At 48.5% G+C, this 16745-nt stretch overlaps 1 protein-coding gene across 2 annotated transcripts; it reads left to right on the top strand.

Moving 5' to 3' along the window:
* Window positions 1–50: 50 nt before the first annotated feature.
* On the top strand, window positions 51–16661 carry MIEF2 (mitochondrial elongation factor 2). 2 transcript variants are annotated; one of them, XM_073558476.1, is made up of 4 exons: window positions 51–196; window positions 10678–10831; window positions 10969–11155; window positions 11590–16661. In XM_073558476.1, exons 1-4 carry the CDS (start codon window positions 120–122, stop codon window positions 12642–12644), a joined length of 1473 nt encoding a protein of 490 aa, XP_073414577.1. In that variant the 5' UTR covers window positions 51–119; the 3' UTR covers window positions 12645–16661. The 2 variants fall into 2 exon arrangements, with proteins under 2 accessions (XP_073414577.1, XP_073414578.1); XM_073558477.1 differs by having other exon boundaries at window positions 109–201.
* Window positions 16662–16745: the final 84 nt, after the last annotated feature.

The raw sequence follows: 16745 nt of genomic DNA, 5'->3' as shown, positions 1-16745 counted from the left end.
TTTCTCAGTGATTGGGTAATTCTTCGTCGCCTCCCCTTTGATTGGCTGCTGATCGTTGGAACTTCCGTAATTAGTACTGAGGCCTTTCAGTAACACTTGTGATTGGTCGGCAGGGGGCGATGGAGGCGTGTGATTGGTCAGAGAGCTCTGGGAACGGAAGGAGAAGGAGCAGCAGCAAGGGCCGCGAGAAAGCCCGGTGAGGTCTCTATCTCTAGGTCATCGGTGTAATCATACACAGGGAGGCGGGATAATGGCGGGGTGCGGGGGTCAGTACAGGGGAGATAGGAAAGGACACCGCTTAAATACCTGTTTGGCCTTTGTGGATAACTACAACTCCCAGAATTCCCTGTCACTATAGTACGTAGAGGCTTGTAGATGGGCATGCTGGAACTTGTAGTTTTTCTTCCAGTAGTCTATATAAAACTGAATGTGTGTGTGTATCACCAACAAATCACGAAGCATCTTTCATTTCAACAGAGCTGTTCAAAAGAAGCTGAGCTGTGATTGGTTACTATGCGCAACAGTTTCCCTTGCAACCAATCACTAAGCAGCTCTCATTTCACCAGAGCTGGTTAAAAGAAGCTGAGCTGTGATTGGTTGCTATGAGCAAGTTTTCCCACTTGACAACACCTCAGCAGACACTGACATGGTGGGAGAAATCTAGCATCCCCGGGAACATAAGCTCCCAGCCATTGTCTGCCCCCATGAAAGGAGCAGAGAGCACATGACAGAATTGAATCCCCCCTCCCGTGCCTATATACACATCTTCCATCCCGTAGGCACATCGTCCCTGTTAAAGAGATCATTACTATTATTATTTCTATAGCACCATTGATTCCATGGTGCTGTACATGAGAAGGGGTTACATACAAATTACAGATATCACTTACAGTAAACAAACTAACAATCACAGACTGATACAGAGGAGAGAGGACCCTGCCCTTTCGGGCTTACATGCTACAGGATGGTGGGGAAGGAGACAGTAGGTTGGGGGGTTGCAGCAGCTCCAGTGATGGTGAGGCGGTAGCTCCAGTAGTGGTGAGGGGGTAGCGGGGTCATTGCAGGCTGTAGGCTTTCCTGAAGAGGTGGGTTTTCAGGTTCTGTCTGAAGGATCTGAATGTGGATGATAGTCGGACTTGTTGGGGCAAAAAATTCCAGAGGATGGGGGATATTCGGGAGAAGTCTTGGAGGCGGTTGGGTGAGAAGCGAATAAGTGTGGAGGAGAAGGAGGTCTTGGGAGGACCGGAGATTATGTGAGGGAAGGTATCGGGAGGTTAGTTCAGAGACATATGGGGGAGACAGGTTATAGATGGCCTTGTAGGTCAGTATTAGTAATTTGAACTGGATACGCTGAGGGAATGGGAGCCAGTGAAGAGATTTGCAGAGGGGAGAAGCTGAGTAGTAGCGAGGAGAGAGATGAATTAGTCGGGCGGCAGAGTTAAGGATGGACTGGAGAGGTGCGAGGGTGTTAGCAGGGAGACCACAGAAAAGGATGTTGCAGTAGTCGAGGCGGGAGATGATGAGGGCATGCACAACCATTTTAGTAGAGTGAGGGTTGAGGAAAGGACGGATTCTGGAAATATTTTTGAGCTGGAGGCGACAGGAGGTGGAGAGAGCTTGGATGTGCGGTTTAAGGACAGGGCAGAGTCAAAGGTTACTCCGAGGCAGCGGACTTCTGGTACTGGGGAAAGTGTGATGTCATTAATTGTTATAGCTAGGTCGGGTAAAGAAGATCTGTGAGATGGAGGAAAGATGATGAGTTCAGATTTGTCTACTTTGAGTTTGAGGAAGCGAGAGGAGAAGGAGGAGGATATGGCAGATAGACACTCTGGGATTCTGGACAGCAGAGAGGTGACGTCTGGGCCAGAGAGGTAGATCTGAGTGTCATCAGCATAAAGGTGGTAGTGGAATCCGTGGGACTTTGAGTTGCCCCAGACCAAGTGTATAGATTGAGAAGAGTAGGGGTCCTAAAACAGAGCCTTGGGGGACTCCAACAGAGAGAGGATGGTATGAGGAGGTGGTGTGGGAGTGGGAGACGCTGAATGTGCGGTTTGAGAGGTATGAGGAGATCCAGGATAGGGCAAGGCCTTTGATGCCGAAGGAGGAGAGGATCTGTAGTAGGAGGCAGTGGTCAACTGTGTCAAATGCAGAGGACCGGTCTAGAAGGAGGAGTAGAGAGTATTGTCCGTTTGCTTTGGCTGTAAGTAGGTCATTAGTAATTTTGGTCAGGGCTGTCTCAGTGGAGTGATGGGGGCGGAAACCAGATTGTAGATTGTCAAAGAGCAAGTTAGATGATAGGTGGGAGGAAAGTCCAGTGTGGATGTGCAGCTCCAGGAGTTTGGAAGCGAATGGAAGCAATGATATTGGGCGATAGCTGGACATAGCGGTTGGGTCGAGGGTTGGCTTTTTAAGGATAGGCGTGATTGTGGCATGCTTGAAAGCAGAAGGGAAGGTACCGGACATTAGTGATAGGTTGAAGAGGTGGGTTAGGGATGGGATAAGTGTGGTGGTGAGGTTGGGGAGGAGGTGGGATGGAATGGGGTCAAGTGCACAGGTTGTGAGGTGCGATTTGGAGAAGAGGCGATTAAGCTCCCCTTCAGTGATGTTGGAGAGGGAGGTTGGGGTTTGGGCATTGGTCTGGTATACAAAGGGGTTGTGGTGGTTGAGTGATGAAGACTTGCCTTGTTTGGTCAACCTTGTTTTTGAAGTGTGTGGCAAAGTCTTCGGCAGAGATGAGGGAGGTTGGAGGAGGCAGTGGTGGGCGGAGGAGGGAGTTAAAAGTTTTGAATAACTGTTTTGGGTTGTAAGATAGGGACGATAGAGGGTTGTGAAGTAGGCCTGTTTAGCAGAGGTGAGGGCAGATTTGAAATCGAGTGTTGCCTGTTTTGAATGTGGTGAAGTCATTGGTATGGAATTCAGAGCAAATCCATCCAGCGCTTTGGTTTTGACCCCAGGCCTCTCTTAATGGGATCCTCGGTATGGAAGTTAGGACCGTTCCACTCAGCTCTGTGGTTCTGACCCCAGGGTCTCTTGAAGGGATCATTATGCAAGTTAGGGCAAATCCACTCTGCACATTGTTACTGACCCCAGGCCTTTCTTAAAGGGATCTCCGGTATGGAAGTCAGGGCAAATCCATCCAGCGCTTTGGTTCTGATCCCAGGCCTCTCTTAAAGGGATCCCCGGTATGGAAGTCAAGGCAATTGCCTTCAAATGCTCTGATACTGACCCCAGGCTCTCTTAAAGGGATCTCCTGTATGGAAGTTAGGGCAAATCCCTCGGCGCTCTGATTATGACCCCAGGGTTCTATTAAAGGGATCACTGGTATGCAAGTCAGGGCAAATCCACTCAGTGCTCTGGTTCTGATCCCAGGCTCTCTTAAAGGGATCCCCAGTATGGAAGTTAGGGGAAATCCACTCAGCGCTCTGGTTCTGACCACAGACCCCTCTTAAAGGGATCCCCGGTATGGAAGTGAGGGCAAATCCACCCTGCGCTTTGGTACTGACCCCAGGCCTCTCTTAAATGGATCCCCGGTATGGAAGTTACAACCGTTCCACTCAGCATTTTGCTTCTGACCCCAGGCTGATGGCATGATGTGGGATATTAGTGGTAGTAGTCCGGTGGCTCTGGCTGACGGGATGATGTGGGATATTAGGGGTAGTAGTGCGGTGGCTCTGGCTGACGGGATAATTTGGGATATTAGGGGTAGTAGTCCGGTAGCTCTGGCTGACGGGATGATGTGGGATATTAGGGGTAGTAGCCCGGTGGCTCTGACGGGATGATGTGGGATATTAGTGGTAGTTGTCCGGTGGCTCTGGCTGACGGGATGATGTGGGATATTAGGGGTAGTAGTCCGGTGGGTCTGGCTGACGGGATGATGTGGGATATTAGGGGTAGTAGTCCGGTGGCTCTGGCAGACGGGATGATGTGGGATATTAGGGGTAGTAGTCCGGTAGCTCTGGCTGACGGGATGATGTGGGATATTAGGGGGAGTAGTCCGGTAGCTCTGGCTGACAGGAGGCTGTGGGATATTAGAGGTAGTAGTCCGGTGGCTCTGTCTGACGGGATGATGTGGGATATTATGGGCAGGGCTGTGGAGTCGGAGTTAGTTTTGGTCGGAGTCGGTAGAAATGTTCCGACTCCAGCTTTAATAAAAAATGTATTAATATTTCATAATTGAGCTTTCATATGAATTTTATAAATGTTACTCAAATATATATGTTCTATCAAACTATGAACAACAGTGATAAGCAGTTCTGCTGGAGATAGACATTTCTTACTTCTTGTTTGTCACTGTTCTCCACTGCCCTTATCTAATCTTATACTTGGTTAACCTCATGCTGCCCCAACCCCCCTACTTACAATGTATGAAACTGAAAGTGAAAATGTGTTGCAAATTCTTAGTAGTAAAGCTCCTCCTCTAGACTAGATCATACTAGGTGTGCGTCTTCCAAGCATCTCACAGCTGCCTGCTACTCAGAAGAGGAAGACTGTAAGAAGTATTATCCTTTCAACAAACTTTGCATCAGTTAACTGTGAGTACATGAGGAATAATAACAGTATTACTGACCACTATATCAGTTGTACGACCTGGCAATAATTTTGTACAATTGTTTTTAGGAAAAACAATTGTCATTTGGATTGTGAATGCAGAATTAAAAACCTGAGAATGTCAAAGAAGCATCACGTTAAATCAGCTGTATTTGAACATTTCACCATCACTCAAGATAGAAAACATTATGCTGTGAAGCCAAGATGAGTGCATATTCAGGCAAAGATAAAAATGCGCCTACCAGAGCTTCTAATCTAAAGAGACATTTACAGCGCTTTCATCCAGAAGTACTGAAAGCAGTGGATGAGAAAGACTGCATCCAAACCAATGAACCAGTGCCCAGCTCTTCCAGCCAAACAAAGGAGCAGAGAACTTTGCAGCCATCAGTTGCGATATTTTGTCAGTGACAAAGTTACTGTGACAATGACAGTAGATACATTTAAAAAACAGATCATAGAGCTTGTTGTAAAGGATAGTGTGCCTATTTCATTATTTTCACGACCAGCTTTTATGTGTCTGAATGGGGAAATGGCCCGCAAGCTTGGTGTTTCTCTGGAGAGAGAGAGTATTAGAAAATTAGTAATCGAAGAAGCTTTTAAACATAAGGAAGAACTTAAAAAAAACTCTCAAGGGACGCTTTCTGTTTCTTAAAATGGATGCCTGCACACGTCACATAGTGAACTATTTTGCCATCAATGTCCGATTTGTTTGTGACAAAAATGAAATAGTTACCAAGACATTGGCAGTAAAAGACACCAAAGCTCATCACACCAGTGAGTTTCTCCAGGTCTTGGTGGAAAAGGTTCCGCAAGACTATGAACTTAAAAAAGAGCAAGTTCTTTCTGTCGTAACTGACAATGCTTCAAATATGATAAGTACTATTAAGCTAATGAATGAGTGTAATGATGGTGACCAGCAGCTAGAAGAACATTCTGGGTCCACAGACACAGAAATGTTTGAAATAGAGGAACACAGTATTGTAACTGAGGCGCAAACTGAAGTTGCTTCAGATGAACAGCAACATGATAGTTTAGATGATCTTGTTGAAACTGTGTCAATATGTTCTTTCATTCATCACATGCGCTGTGTTGTGCATACGCTACAGCTGGCTATAAGAGACAGTCTGCAAGAAGGACATGCTGCTGCACTGATTGGCAAGGTGAGAAAATTGGCTACTGTTGCCAGAACCCCTAAAGTTGACTCAATTTTGAAGAGTGCTGGAAAAGGGGCAATTATTGATCAAGCCACACGATGGGGCAGTACTTACTTAATGATTCAGCGCTTGGTTGAACTGAAAACCTTTCTTGTAGACATGGCTAACCCTCAACTGACGCTAAATGAAAGTCAGTGGAATCAGGTGACTGAGCTGGAAAAATTGCTAGAGCACCCATTTACAGTGACTAAAAAATTGCAAGCAGAGGACTTAACTCCAGGTATTTTCTTAAAGGAGTGGAAGAACCTGATGTTTCGCCTGTCCCAAAGAGGAGGGTTAATTGCAAGTGGCATTGCTACATCAATGAAATGGAGAGAGGAGCTACTATTACAAAATAACATTCTTTTGGCAGCTGTTTATGTAGACCCAATGCATCGGATTCTTCTAGATGATCAACAGCTAAGGCTAGTTTCACACTTGCTTTTTTTGCAGCGCGTTTTTCCCGCAAAAAAACGCATTGAAAAAACGCATACATAAGCATACAACTGCTGCGTTTTTTTCAAGCATTTTTATGAGCATGCATGAAAAAAACGCAGCGTTTTTATGCGTTTTTAGCGCGTTTTTACCGCGTTTGCGTTTTTTTCCAACATTTTTAGGTGGCCCCTCACACTACCCAAACCATGACTTTACTAACCCTAACCCTGACCCTGACCCTAACCCTAACCCTGACCCTAATCCTTAACCAAATCATACTTAACCCTAACCCAAACCCTAAACCCTAACTAACCCTAACCCTGACCCTAACCCTAACCCTGACCCTAACCCTTAACAAAACCATACTTAACCCTAACCCTGACCCTAACCCTGACCCTAACCCTTAACCAAACCATACTTAACCCTAATCCTGACCCTAACCCTGACCCTAACCCTAACCCTGACCCTAACCCTTAACAAAACCATACTTAACCCTAATCCTGACCCTAACCCTGACCCTAATCCTTAACAAAACCATACTTAACCCTAATCCTGACCCTAACCCTGACCCTAACCCTAACCCTGACCCTAACCCTTAACAAAACCATACTTAACCCTAATCCTGACCCTAACCCTGACCCTAATCCTTAACAAAACCATACTTAACCCTAATCCTGACCCTAACCATGACCCTAATCCTTAACAAAACCATACTTAACCCTAACCCTGACCCAAACCCCAACCCTGACCCTGACCATAACCCTAACCCTAAACCCCCTTAACTAACCCTAACTCTAACCCAAACCCCTAAATTCCATGGTTTAAAAAAAAAAACGCATATGCAAAAAAACGCATACATGAGCATGCCAGTGCGCACATATGCGCATCCATAGGCTATAATGGCCATTTTTAGCGCAAAACGTGCGCATATGTGCGCATGCGCTTTTTTGCAGGGCCAAAAAATGCAACATGCTGCGTCTGGAAAATCCCAACGCACACCCCAAAAAAACGCAGCGCATGAAAATCGCATACATGCGCTTACCAGCGCGCAGGTATGCGCACCCATGTTAAATATAGGGGAAAAAACGCATGCGCAGGTGTGCGTTTTTTTCCAGCGCTAAAAAACGCAAATGTGAAACCAGCCTTAGTAAAGGAAAAGAAGCTCTGCTTGAAATAGCAGTAAGGATGAAAGGGTTGCAGAACAGTCAGGAGGAACAAGAAGAATTTGGTCGTCCTGCCACATCTTCACCCTCATCATCAACTGATGAAGAATTTAATTTAAAAAAATATTTGGATCACAAGGACCGTGCAAAGCGTTCCCGCATAGAAGAAGAGTCATCCCCATCAAGGAACACAGCCAGTACATTTCAGCAGAATTTCTCATGTGCACTAAAAGAAATTGAGAAATTTGACCGTTCATCAAAAATAACAGTGCAACAAGCGATTCCTCTGTATCCTGACATTGTCAGAGATGTTGCCCGAGTGGTTACTGCTTTGCCACCAACACAAGTTAGTGTAGAGAGGTTGTTCTCTGCTCTCATAATTAGATCAGATTTGAGGGCATCCATGAAGGAGGATCTGACAGAGGCAATACTTTTTCTGAGGACAAATTTATAGATTTCTTCTTATTAACTGCATAAAAGTGTTTATTGCATATTTACTTACAGTTTAGAAAAGTTTATAAAAGTTATTTGCTATATTCTAATTGTATTCTAATAAATGTAGTTTTTGCTCTAAGTGGTCTGATTACTTATATGATGGTGAGAAACTGAATAAGCACGATGTTTAATATTTTACAACAGTAAATTTGTTGTTATGAATTGGCCATTTATGAAGGAGCCGGAGCCTGATAAAATCCAGGAGTCGGAGTCGCAACTGTGGCTTACCGACTCCACAGCCCTGATTATGGGTAGTAGTCCGGTGGCTCTGGCTGACGGGATGATGTGGGATATTAGGGGTAGTAGTCCGGTGGCTCTGGCTGACGGGATGATGTGGGATATTAGGGGTAGTAGTCCGGTGGCTCTGGCTGACGGGATGATGTGGGATATTAGGGGTAGTAGTCCGGTGGCTCTGGCTGACGGGATGATGTGGGATATTAGGGGTAGTAGTCCGGTGGCTCTGGCTGACGGGATGATGTGGGATATTAGGGGTAGTAGTCCGGTGGCTCTGGCTGATGGGATGATGTGGGATATTAGGGGTAGTAGTCCGGTGGCTCTGGCTGACGGGATGATGTGGGATATTAGGGGTAGTAGTCCGGTGGCTCTGGCTGACGGGATGATGTGGGATATTAGGGGTAGTAGTCCGGTGGCTCTGGCTGACGGGATGATGTGGGATATTAGGGGTAGTAGTCCTGTGGCTCTGGCTGACGGGATGATGTAGGATATTAGGGGTAGTAGTCCGGTGGCTCTGGCTGATGGGATGATGTGGGATATTAGGGGTAGTAGTCTGGTGGCTCTGGCTGATGGGATGATGTGGGATATTAGGGGTAGTAGTCCGGTGGCTCTGGCTGACGGGATGATGTGGGATATTAGGGGTAGTAGTCCGGTGGCTCTGGCTGATGGGATGATGTGGGATATTAGGGGTAGTAGTCCGGTGGCTCTGGCTGATGGGATGATGTGGGATATTAGGGGTAGTAGTCCGGTGGCTCTGGCTGACAGGATGATGTAGGATATTATGGGTAGTAGTCCGATGGCTCTGGCTGACGGGATGATGTGGGATATTAGGGGTAGTAGTCCGGTGGCTCTGGCTGACGGGATGATGTGGGATATTAGTGGTAGTAGTCTGGTGGCTCTGGCTGACAGGATGATGTAGGATATTAGGGGTAGTAGTCCGGTGGCTCTGGCTGACGGGATGATTTGGGATATTAGGGGGAGTAGTCCGGTAGCTCTGGCTGACGGGATGATGTGGGATATTAGGGGTAGTAGTACGGTGGCTCTGGCTGACGGGATGATGTGGGATATTAGGGGTAGTAGTCCGGTGGCTCTGGCTGACGGGATGATGTGGGATATTAGGGGTAGTAGTCCGGTGGCTCTGGCTGACGGGATGATGTGGGATATTAGGGGTAGTAGTCCGGTGGCTCTGGCTGATGGGATGATGTGGGATATTAGGGGTAGTAGTCCGGTGGCTCTGGCTGACGGGATGATGTGGGATATTAGGGGTAGTAGTCCGGTGGCTCTGGCTGATGGGATGATGTGGGATATTAGGGGTAGTAGTCCGGTGGCTCTGGCTGATGGGATGATGTGGGATATTAGGGGTAGTAGTCCGGTGGCTCTGGCTGATGGGATGATGTGGGATATTAGGGGTAGTAGTCCGGTGGCTCTGGCTGACGGGATGATGTGGGATATTAGGGGTAGTAGTCCGGTGGCTCTGGCTGACGGGATGATGTGGGATATTAGGGGTAGTAGTCCGGTGGCTCTGGCTGACGGGATGATGTGGGATATTAGTGGTAGTCCGGTGGCTCTGGCTGACAGGATGATGTAGGATATTAGGGGTAGTAGTCCGGTGGCTCTGGCTGACAGGATGATGTAGGATATTAGGGGTAGTAGTCCGGTGGCTCTGGCTGACGGGATGATTTGGGATATTAGGGGGAGTAGTCCGGTAGCTCTGGCTGAGGGGATGATGAGGGATATTATAGTGAATGTGACTATGCGGAGTGGGTGGGGCTCTACACTCCTCTTTATATATAGAGGTAGATATAATCATTATAATTGGTATAACTAACCGTAGTTAGTTACTATGCCCGGGCAGTGCCGGGCTCTTCAGCTAGTTGTGTAATAAAAAATGAGCCAATAACACTCATAAAAGGTTTTTTTTTTTTTTTTTTTGTGCACGGAACAAAAAAAAATATATCATAATTTTATCTTTTTTTTTCTGTTTACAGAATACTGGACAAATTAATTCTATAATTTAATTAATTGAACTTTTAAAGACGCGGCAATGCCAAATATTCTTATTTTTACATAATTTAAGATTTTTTTTATCTTTATAAATAAAATAGATATTTTTTTCTGTAAGTTTTTCTCTGTGTTTCAGCCTTCCTAGGTGACACTTGTTCCATACAGTGCATATAGAGTCTATAGTGGGAATATATAAAGTTCAGCCTATAGTAAGACTGCATGGGAGTACCAAGATGGTGGCCACAACGGCCTTAAGTGGGCTCCCCTCGATGGCATGGCAATTATTTGGCACCCTTAGCAGTCACAATGGGCGCCTGAACAGCTGGCTGGGTAGAATCGCGCACCGTAAATGCGGCTGTCAATTTGATTGACGGCAGCATTTAAAGAGTTAGCAGCAGTGTTCAGAGCTCGGCTCCGATTGCTGCGGTTTCCCTTTAGCCACTCTTTTTCCATCCGATTAGCCATGATTGTCCTCTTGAAGTCTGGTGTAGTGATGACGTGATCCGGTCTGGAGATGACATCATCACACATGTGACGCAATGACATCATCAGGTCAGAGCGCAGCTACAGGCGTGACATGCGATCTGCTCTTCTGTCCTCTGCAGGGTTATCATGGCCGAAATGCAGCTCCAGAAAAAAGGCAAGAAGTCCGACGATGGCGTCGGCAGCATGGTGAATTTCTTACTGGCCAATGCCAGGCTGGTCCTCGGCGTTGGGGGAGCAGCCATGCTGGGCATCGCCACGCTGGCAGTAAAGCGGGTGAGACTCATCGGCTGTCTGTACTTTACCGTTAGAACTTTGGATATAAAGGGGGCTGCAGCCAACTCTGCCATTGCTGTAACGCTGATCCCGCGCGCTTCTTGTCCGTGCTTGATTCCGTTCTTATGTTTCCGCAGCTGATTGACCGAGCAGCGTCGCCTCCGGGCGAGAAAGAAGCCGATGAGAAAGTAGAACAGAAATCCATAGAGGAAGCCTGGAAGGAAGCCGCGCTGATAAAGGCCTCCCCGAAACTTGTGCGGAAAGCAAAGCGCTCCGACCTGAGCTCTGCGCTGCCGGCCCCCGAGCCCACCCAACCGGTCACAGGTCAGCGCATGTGGATACCATGTTGGCTTTATCACATCCCGACTCTGGTCACACCTGCTGCCAAAGTTAATTTTGTGGTGGTCAAAGAGGGGGATTTCATGGCGGCCAGGGAGGGGGACTTCGTGGCGGCCAGGGACGGGGGACTTCGTGGCGGCCAGGGACGGGGGACTTCGTGGCGGCCAGGGACGGGGGACTTCGTGGCGGCCAGGGACGGGGGACTTCGTGGCGGCCAGGGACGGGGGACTTCGTGGCGGCCAGGGACGGGGGATTACATGACGCTCCCCCAGGTCTGCCATGTTTGTACTCCCAGGCCGTACATAGCAGTGTCCATTAAGGGTACATAAAGCAGTTGGGCACAAAGCAGAAGTATGTGGAAGGTATCAGAGGTGCGTGAATATTGGGGCTGACGGAACCTGATTTTTCTATTTCTCCAGATGTCGCCGCTTCAAGCAGTGAACTTGAGCAGCCCCCTGTGTCTGAGAAGACCCCCCTGTGCCTCACCTTTCAGGAGACCCTCTTGCATTACTACACCCACCAAGCCATTATGCCAGCAGCCCAGATACAAGCGGCCAAGCAGCTGGTGCTGGACATTACTAGCGAACTGCAGGACTTCCTGAAAGCGAAACACCCCGAAATGCCGTTTTCCGCCATGCAGTTGGGGGGCTCCCTGGGTAATGATCTCCCCGTAACCAGTTTACACCAGACTTACGTTTTGTTGCCCCTGACTCTCGAACGGGATTTATGGAATTTCGTCCCAGGACAGGACACCATTCTCAATGACCCCCAGTTTTGGATGATAAAAAGGGTTAACCTGGAGTACACGGCCCGGGGGAGCAGTCCATGGGACAGGTTCATGTTGGGGGGCTACCTCTCCACCAAGAGGATGGTGGAGTCTTTGCACAAGACTGTGGTAGGATCCATTAACTGGCCGGCCATCGGGACCGTGCTGGAGTGCTGTGTGCGCCCAGTCATTGCACCTGATGACCTAAGGCTGGAGGTCGTCCACCAGGACTTCACAGGGACCATCAACTTCCTCCTAGTGGCTGAAACCAAAGACGTGGTCCTGCTGGCTTACCCCCACTCCACAGCCCCGGCTGAAAATTTATGGCGGCGGAGCTACTACCGAGAAGAGACCCTGCGCCTCCAGGAGCTGGACAGCGGAGATTCCGGCGTCCGGCAGAAGTGTCTGAACATACTGAGAAGCGTTTGCCACCAGCGCCCGGAACTTCGCCCGCTGTCCCCAACCCAGTTAAGACACGTCCTCCTACACGTCAGTAACGAGGCGTCTGATTGGTCGGAGTCCAGCCTTGCTGACCGTTTCCTTCAGATCATAGCGTCGATCATCGGCTATCTGGAGAGTGGGACCCTCCCGTGCTACTTTGATGGAAAAATCAACTTATTCTCCAGCCTGACGGACAAGGAGATTGACGAGATCGGATATGGACTGTATCAGATATTTTCCGATCCCAGCTCGATACTGGTGAAGTGAGATTATCGCGACTTACGGGTCTGACTGGCGGCGGGCACCACTGGGCGCTGGATACTTGGCATAGAATTGCTCTTGGCATCCTATAATAAGTTCTGCCACTTGCTGATATACTTTGTGAAGTCTAAAACTGCGTCTCCATTCACTGACAGCAAGGAGAGATCTGGATAGTGATGGGATATTATAGCAGGAAGCTTATTAGGAGGTTGGAGAACTTTTCATTAGATGAGGATGATGAAGGGAATGTGCAGTAAAGTTAGTCGCGTCCATGGATGCCCTGCTGTCAGGGTAAATGGGCAAATATGAAGGTGAGCGCAGCCCGCCCTCCTATTAATTATCTTTATTTGTACAGATTCGGGGTGCCTCTTTAATCACCTTAAGAAGATCTAGAAATAATTATTTTTTTGCTGCCTTTCCTGTGATCTCATTTGCCAATGTGCCCTTATACGGACCGGATCCGCGTACATAGCCGGTTCTGTCAGCACATTAATGTATCGGACAATTCTTTTGTTGTTGTGTGCTTTAATTATTCGTTTGAAATTGGTACTTTTAAAAGGTACTGTACCTTTAAGAAAAACATCTTATTAACATGCGATTTCTCAGCCTGGCAATGCCTGCTGGGAGTTGTAGTTTATATGTGAATAACCTGGAAGCCATGTTTGTACATAAGTAATTGCTGCTATATTGCGGAATCTCGACTGTGATATTTTACTAATCCCGGAGAGTAGATGCCGCTGCTCATCGATTCGTACATGGATTTTTATTTTCTACATTTTTATGTCTCTTGCACATTTCCTTTACGGATTTTTGCACTAATCAGGTATTTCTTTGTGTTCGTTAATTCACATTTGCAGTTTGGGTGCAAAAGTCTCTCGGGTCTTCTGGGCGGCCGCAGCCATGTTGGAAGTCCTAAGAAATATAAATATGGCCACCATGATGGTTAAAGTGGTGGCCCAGCTTGTCTGACAGGATGTCTTGTTATTGTACAGCACTATGGGAAAGCTGGGTTTTTCTCTGGAAAGGAGTTGTGATGGCGGCCGTGTTGGATGTCATCCAGCTTTCCTACAAGTGCTTGGCTGAGTTTTCAAAGACGAGGCCACATCTCAGTATCGGCACGATTACTGACGATCTAGATGGACTGTGTACTGGATAAGCTGACAGTATGGCTGGCCTTGCTCTGTGTAGGCTGACATTATGGCTGGCCTTGCTCTGTGTAGGCTGACATTATGGCTGCCCTTGCTCTGCATAGGCTGACAGTATGGCTGCCCTTGCTCTGCATAGGCTGACAGTATGGCTGCCCTTGCTCTGCATAGGCTGACAGTATGGCTGCCCTTGCTCTGCATAGGCTGACAGTATGGCTGCCCTTGCTCTGCATAGGCTGACAGTATGGCTGCCCTTGCTCTGCATAGGATGACAGTATGACTGCCCTTGCTATGTATAGGCTGGGCGTATTGGCCGCCCTTGCTCTGCATAGGCTGACAATATGGCCGCCCTTGCTATGTATAGGCTGGCCGTATTGGCCGCCCTTGCTATGTATAAGCTGACAGTATGGTTGCCCTTGCTCTGTGTAGGCTGACAGTATGGCTGCCCTTGCTCTGCATAGGCTGACAGTATGGCTGCCCTTGCTCTGCATAGGCTGACAGTATGGCTGCCCTTGCTCTGCATAGGCTGACAGTATGGCTGCCCTTGCTCTGCATAGGCTGACAGTATTGGCTGCCCTAGCTCTGCATAGGCTGACAATATGGCTGCCCTTGCTATGTATAGGCTGACAGTATGACTGCCCTTGCTATATATAGGCTGACAGTATGACTGCCCTTGCTCTGCATAGGCTGACAATATGGCTGCCCTTGCTCTGCATAGGCTGACAGTATTGGCTGCCCTTGCTCTGCATAGGCTGACAGTATGACTGCCCTTGCTCTGCATAGGCTGACAGTATTGGCTGCACTTGCTCTGCATAGGCTGACAGTATTGGCTGCACTTGCTCTGCATAGGCTGACAGTATTGGCTGCCCTTGCTCTGCATAGGCTGACAATATGGCTGCCCTTGCTCTGCATAGGCTGACAGTATTGGCTGCACTTGCTCTGCATAGGCTGACAGTATTGGCTGCCCTTGCTCTGCATAGGCTGACAATATGGCTGCCCTTGCTCTGCATAGGCTGACAGTATTGGCTGCCCTTGCTCTGCATAGGCTGGCAGTATTGGCCGCCCTTGCTCTGCATAGGCTGATAATATGGCTGCCCTTGCTCTGCATAGGCTGACAATATGGCTGCCCTTGCTCTGCATAGGCTGACAGTATTGGCTGCCCTTGCTCTGCATAGGCTGACAATATGGCTGCCCTTGCTCTGCATAGGCTGGCAGTATTGGCCGCCCTTGCTCTGCATAGGCTGATAATATGGCTGCCCTTGCTCTGCATAGGCTGACAGTATTGGCTGCCCTTGCTCTGCATAGGCTGACAATATGGCTGCCCTTGCTCTGCATAGGCTGACAGTATTGGCTGCCCTTGCTCTGCATAGGCTGACAATATGGCTGCCCTTGCTCTGCATAGGCTGACAGTATTGGCTGCCCTTGCTCTGCATAGGCTGATAATATAGCTGCCCTTGCTATGTTTCGGCTGGCAGTATGGCAGCCTTCACTGTGAAGAAGGTGACAATATGGCCGCCCGCATGGTGTGGGTGCACGGTACTGGTTTTGACTCTCTTGTGGCTCGAGCTGGTTAGTCCCTGTGTTCTGGACGTTAATTATAAGCTGTGCGTTATATCCGCCTCATCTGCTCAGTATTTCCCTCTTTGTCTAATGGCCGACCTCCTGGAGGCCTGTAATAATCTGGTTGCTATGGAGTCTCTCCCTAACAACCGCAGGATTTTCTGTTGTCACTGGGCAGAACCTCCCTAGTAACCAGTCTGCTATTGATTACTCGGGTCTTAGGCCGATACAGGGGCGAGCAGCCATTACTGAGGTCAGGCTTCGGTAAGAACATGGAGGCTCTTTGTAACCCGGTGGGTCTCGCGCTCTCCTGCACTACTACTCCCAGCATGCTCGGCCAGTCAGTTTTACGGGCAGCACTGAGCACAGTCTAAATATGAAATATGCGAAGCACATGACTTTCCGCACAGTATGGCGTCACTGTGGGTACAATGGGCACGACGGGGCACTGACCACGGCACTAGATTTCTATATTTTCCTTCCATGTACATGAACTCCCCCGGTATCAGTTTACATCACTTGGGGCGAATGTCTCGCCTGGCGACATGCAGAAGGAACTTGTGTATAACTTCAGATTGTATACTCTAGCCACATACAAAGCTGCATTCTGCGTCTCTGCAGTTAGCGCTCAGGCTGCTCCGTACTCTAATCGCTTCCAGAGCTGCAGGACAACTTGTGTACACTAGTCACAGTCAATACTGCAGGATAACGTGTGGTGTGCTCTAGTCACAGTCAATGCTGCAGGATGACGTGTCTGTGCTCTAGTCACAGTCAATGCTGCAGGATGACGTGTCTGTGCTCTAGTCACAGTGATTGCTGCAGCTCTAGTCACAGTGATTGCTGCAGGATTACGTGTACTCTAGTCACAGTCAATGCTGCAGGACACCTTGTGTACTCTAGTCACAGTCAGTGCTGCAGGATGCCTTGTGTACTCTAGTCACAGTCAATGCTGCAGGATGATGTGTGTGCTCTAGTCACATACAGTGCTGCATTACGATTTGCATGCAATCTCAATAGTGGTGTTTGGCAGCACCTGTCTGTTGGATACCAGAAGCAGCTAGAATTCTGACAGCAGCTTTGGATGTGAGTGGAGTATAGTATCTGCTCAGTTTCAGTAAAAGGAAGACTTTGCGGTCATGCTGGGATTTGTAGTGTCATAAGTAACACTCCACCTGCTACACACCAGTTCTGCTCTCCAGATAGAAGCCGCGACCCGACGTCTCTGCTGTTATGAATTGTCGCCTTTGTGCCAAACTCATCGACCGTTGTCCACCAACCACAGCGGGGGGCGAATGCTGTGTGCACAGGGCGGGGTCCTCTCGGGGGGCGAATGCTGTGTGCACAGGGCGGGGTCCTCTCGGGGGGCGAATGCTGTGTGCACAGGGCAGGGTCCTCTCGGGGG

Source organism: Dendrobates tinctorius, unplaced genomic scaffold (genome assembly GCF_039654945.1).
Source record: "Dendrobates tinctorius isolate UK_male_01 unplaced genomic scaffold, ASM3965494v1 ptg000257l, whole genome shotgun sequence".
Taxonomy (NCBI): Eukaryota; Metazoa; Chordata; class Amphibia; order Anura; family Dendrobatidae; genus Dendrobates; species Dendrobates tinctorius.
The sequence above is the reverse complement of the archived record's forward strand: the minus strand, read 5'-3'. Positions and strand labels throughout refer to the sequence as shown.

What these genes read in the sequence shown, in the direction of transcription:
- MIEF2 (XM_073558476.1), top strand. Translation starts at nt 120, where the DNA reads ATGGAGGCGTGTGATTGGTCAGAGAGCTCTGGGAACGGAAGGAGAAGG. An exon ending in CCACGCTGGCAGTAAAGCGG is followed by an intron (nt 10,832 to 10,968) that starts GTGAGACTCATC and finishes ATGTTTCCGCAG; the next exon opens with CTGATTGACCGAGCAGCGTC. An exon ending in GCCCACCCAACCGGTCACAG is followed by an intron (nt 11,156 to 11,589) that starts GTCAGCGCATGT and finishes CTATTTCTCCAG; the next exon opens with ATGTCGCCGCTTCAAGCAGT.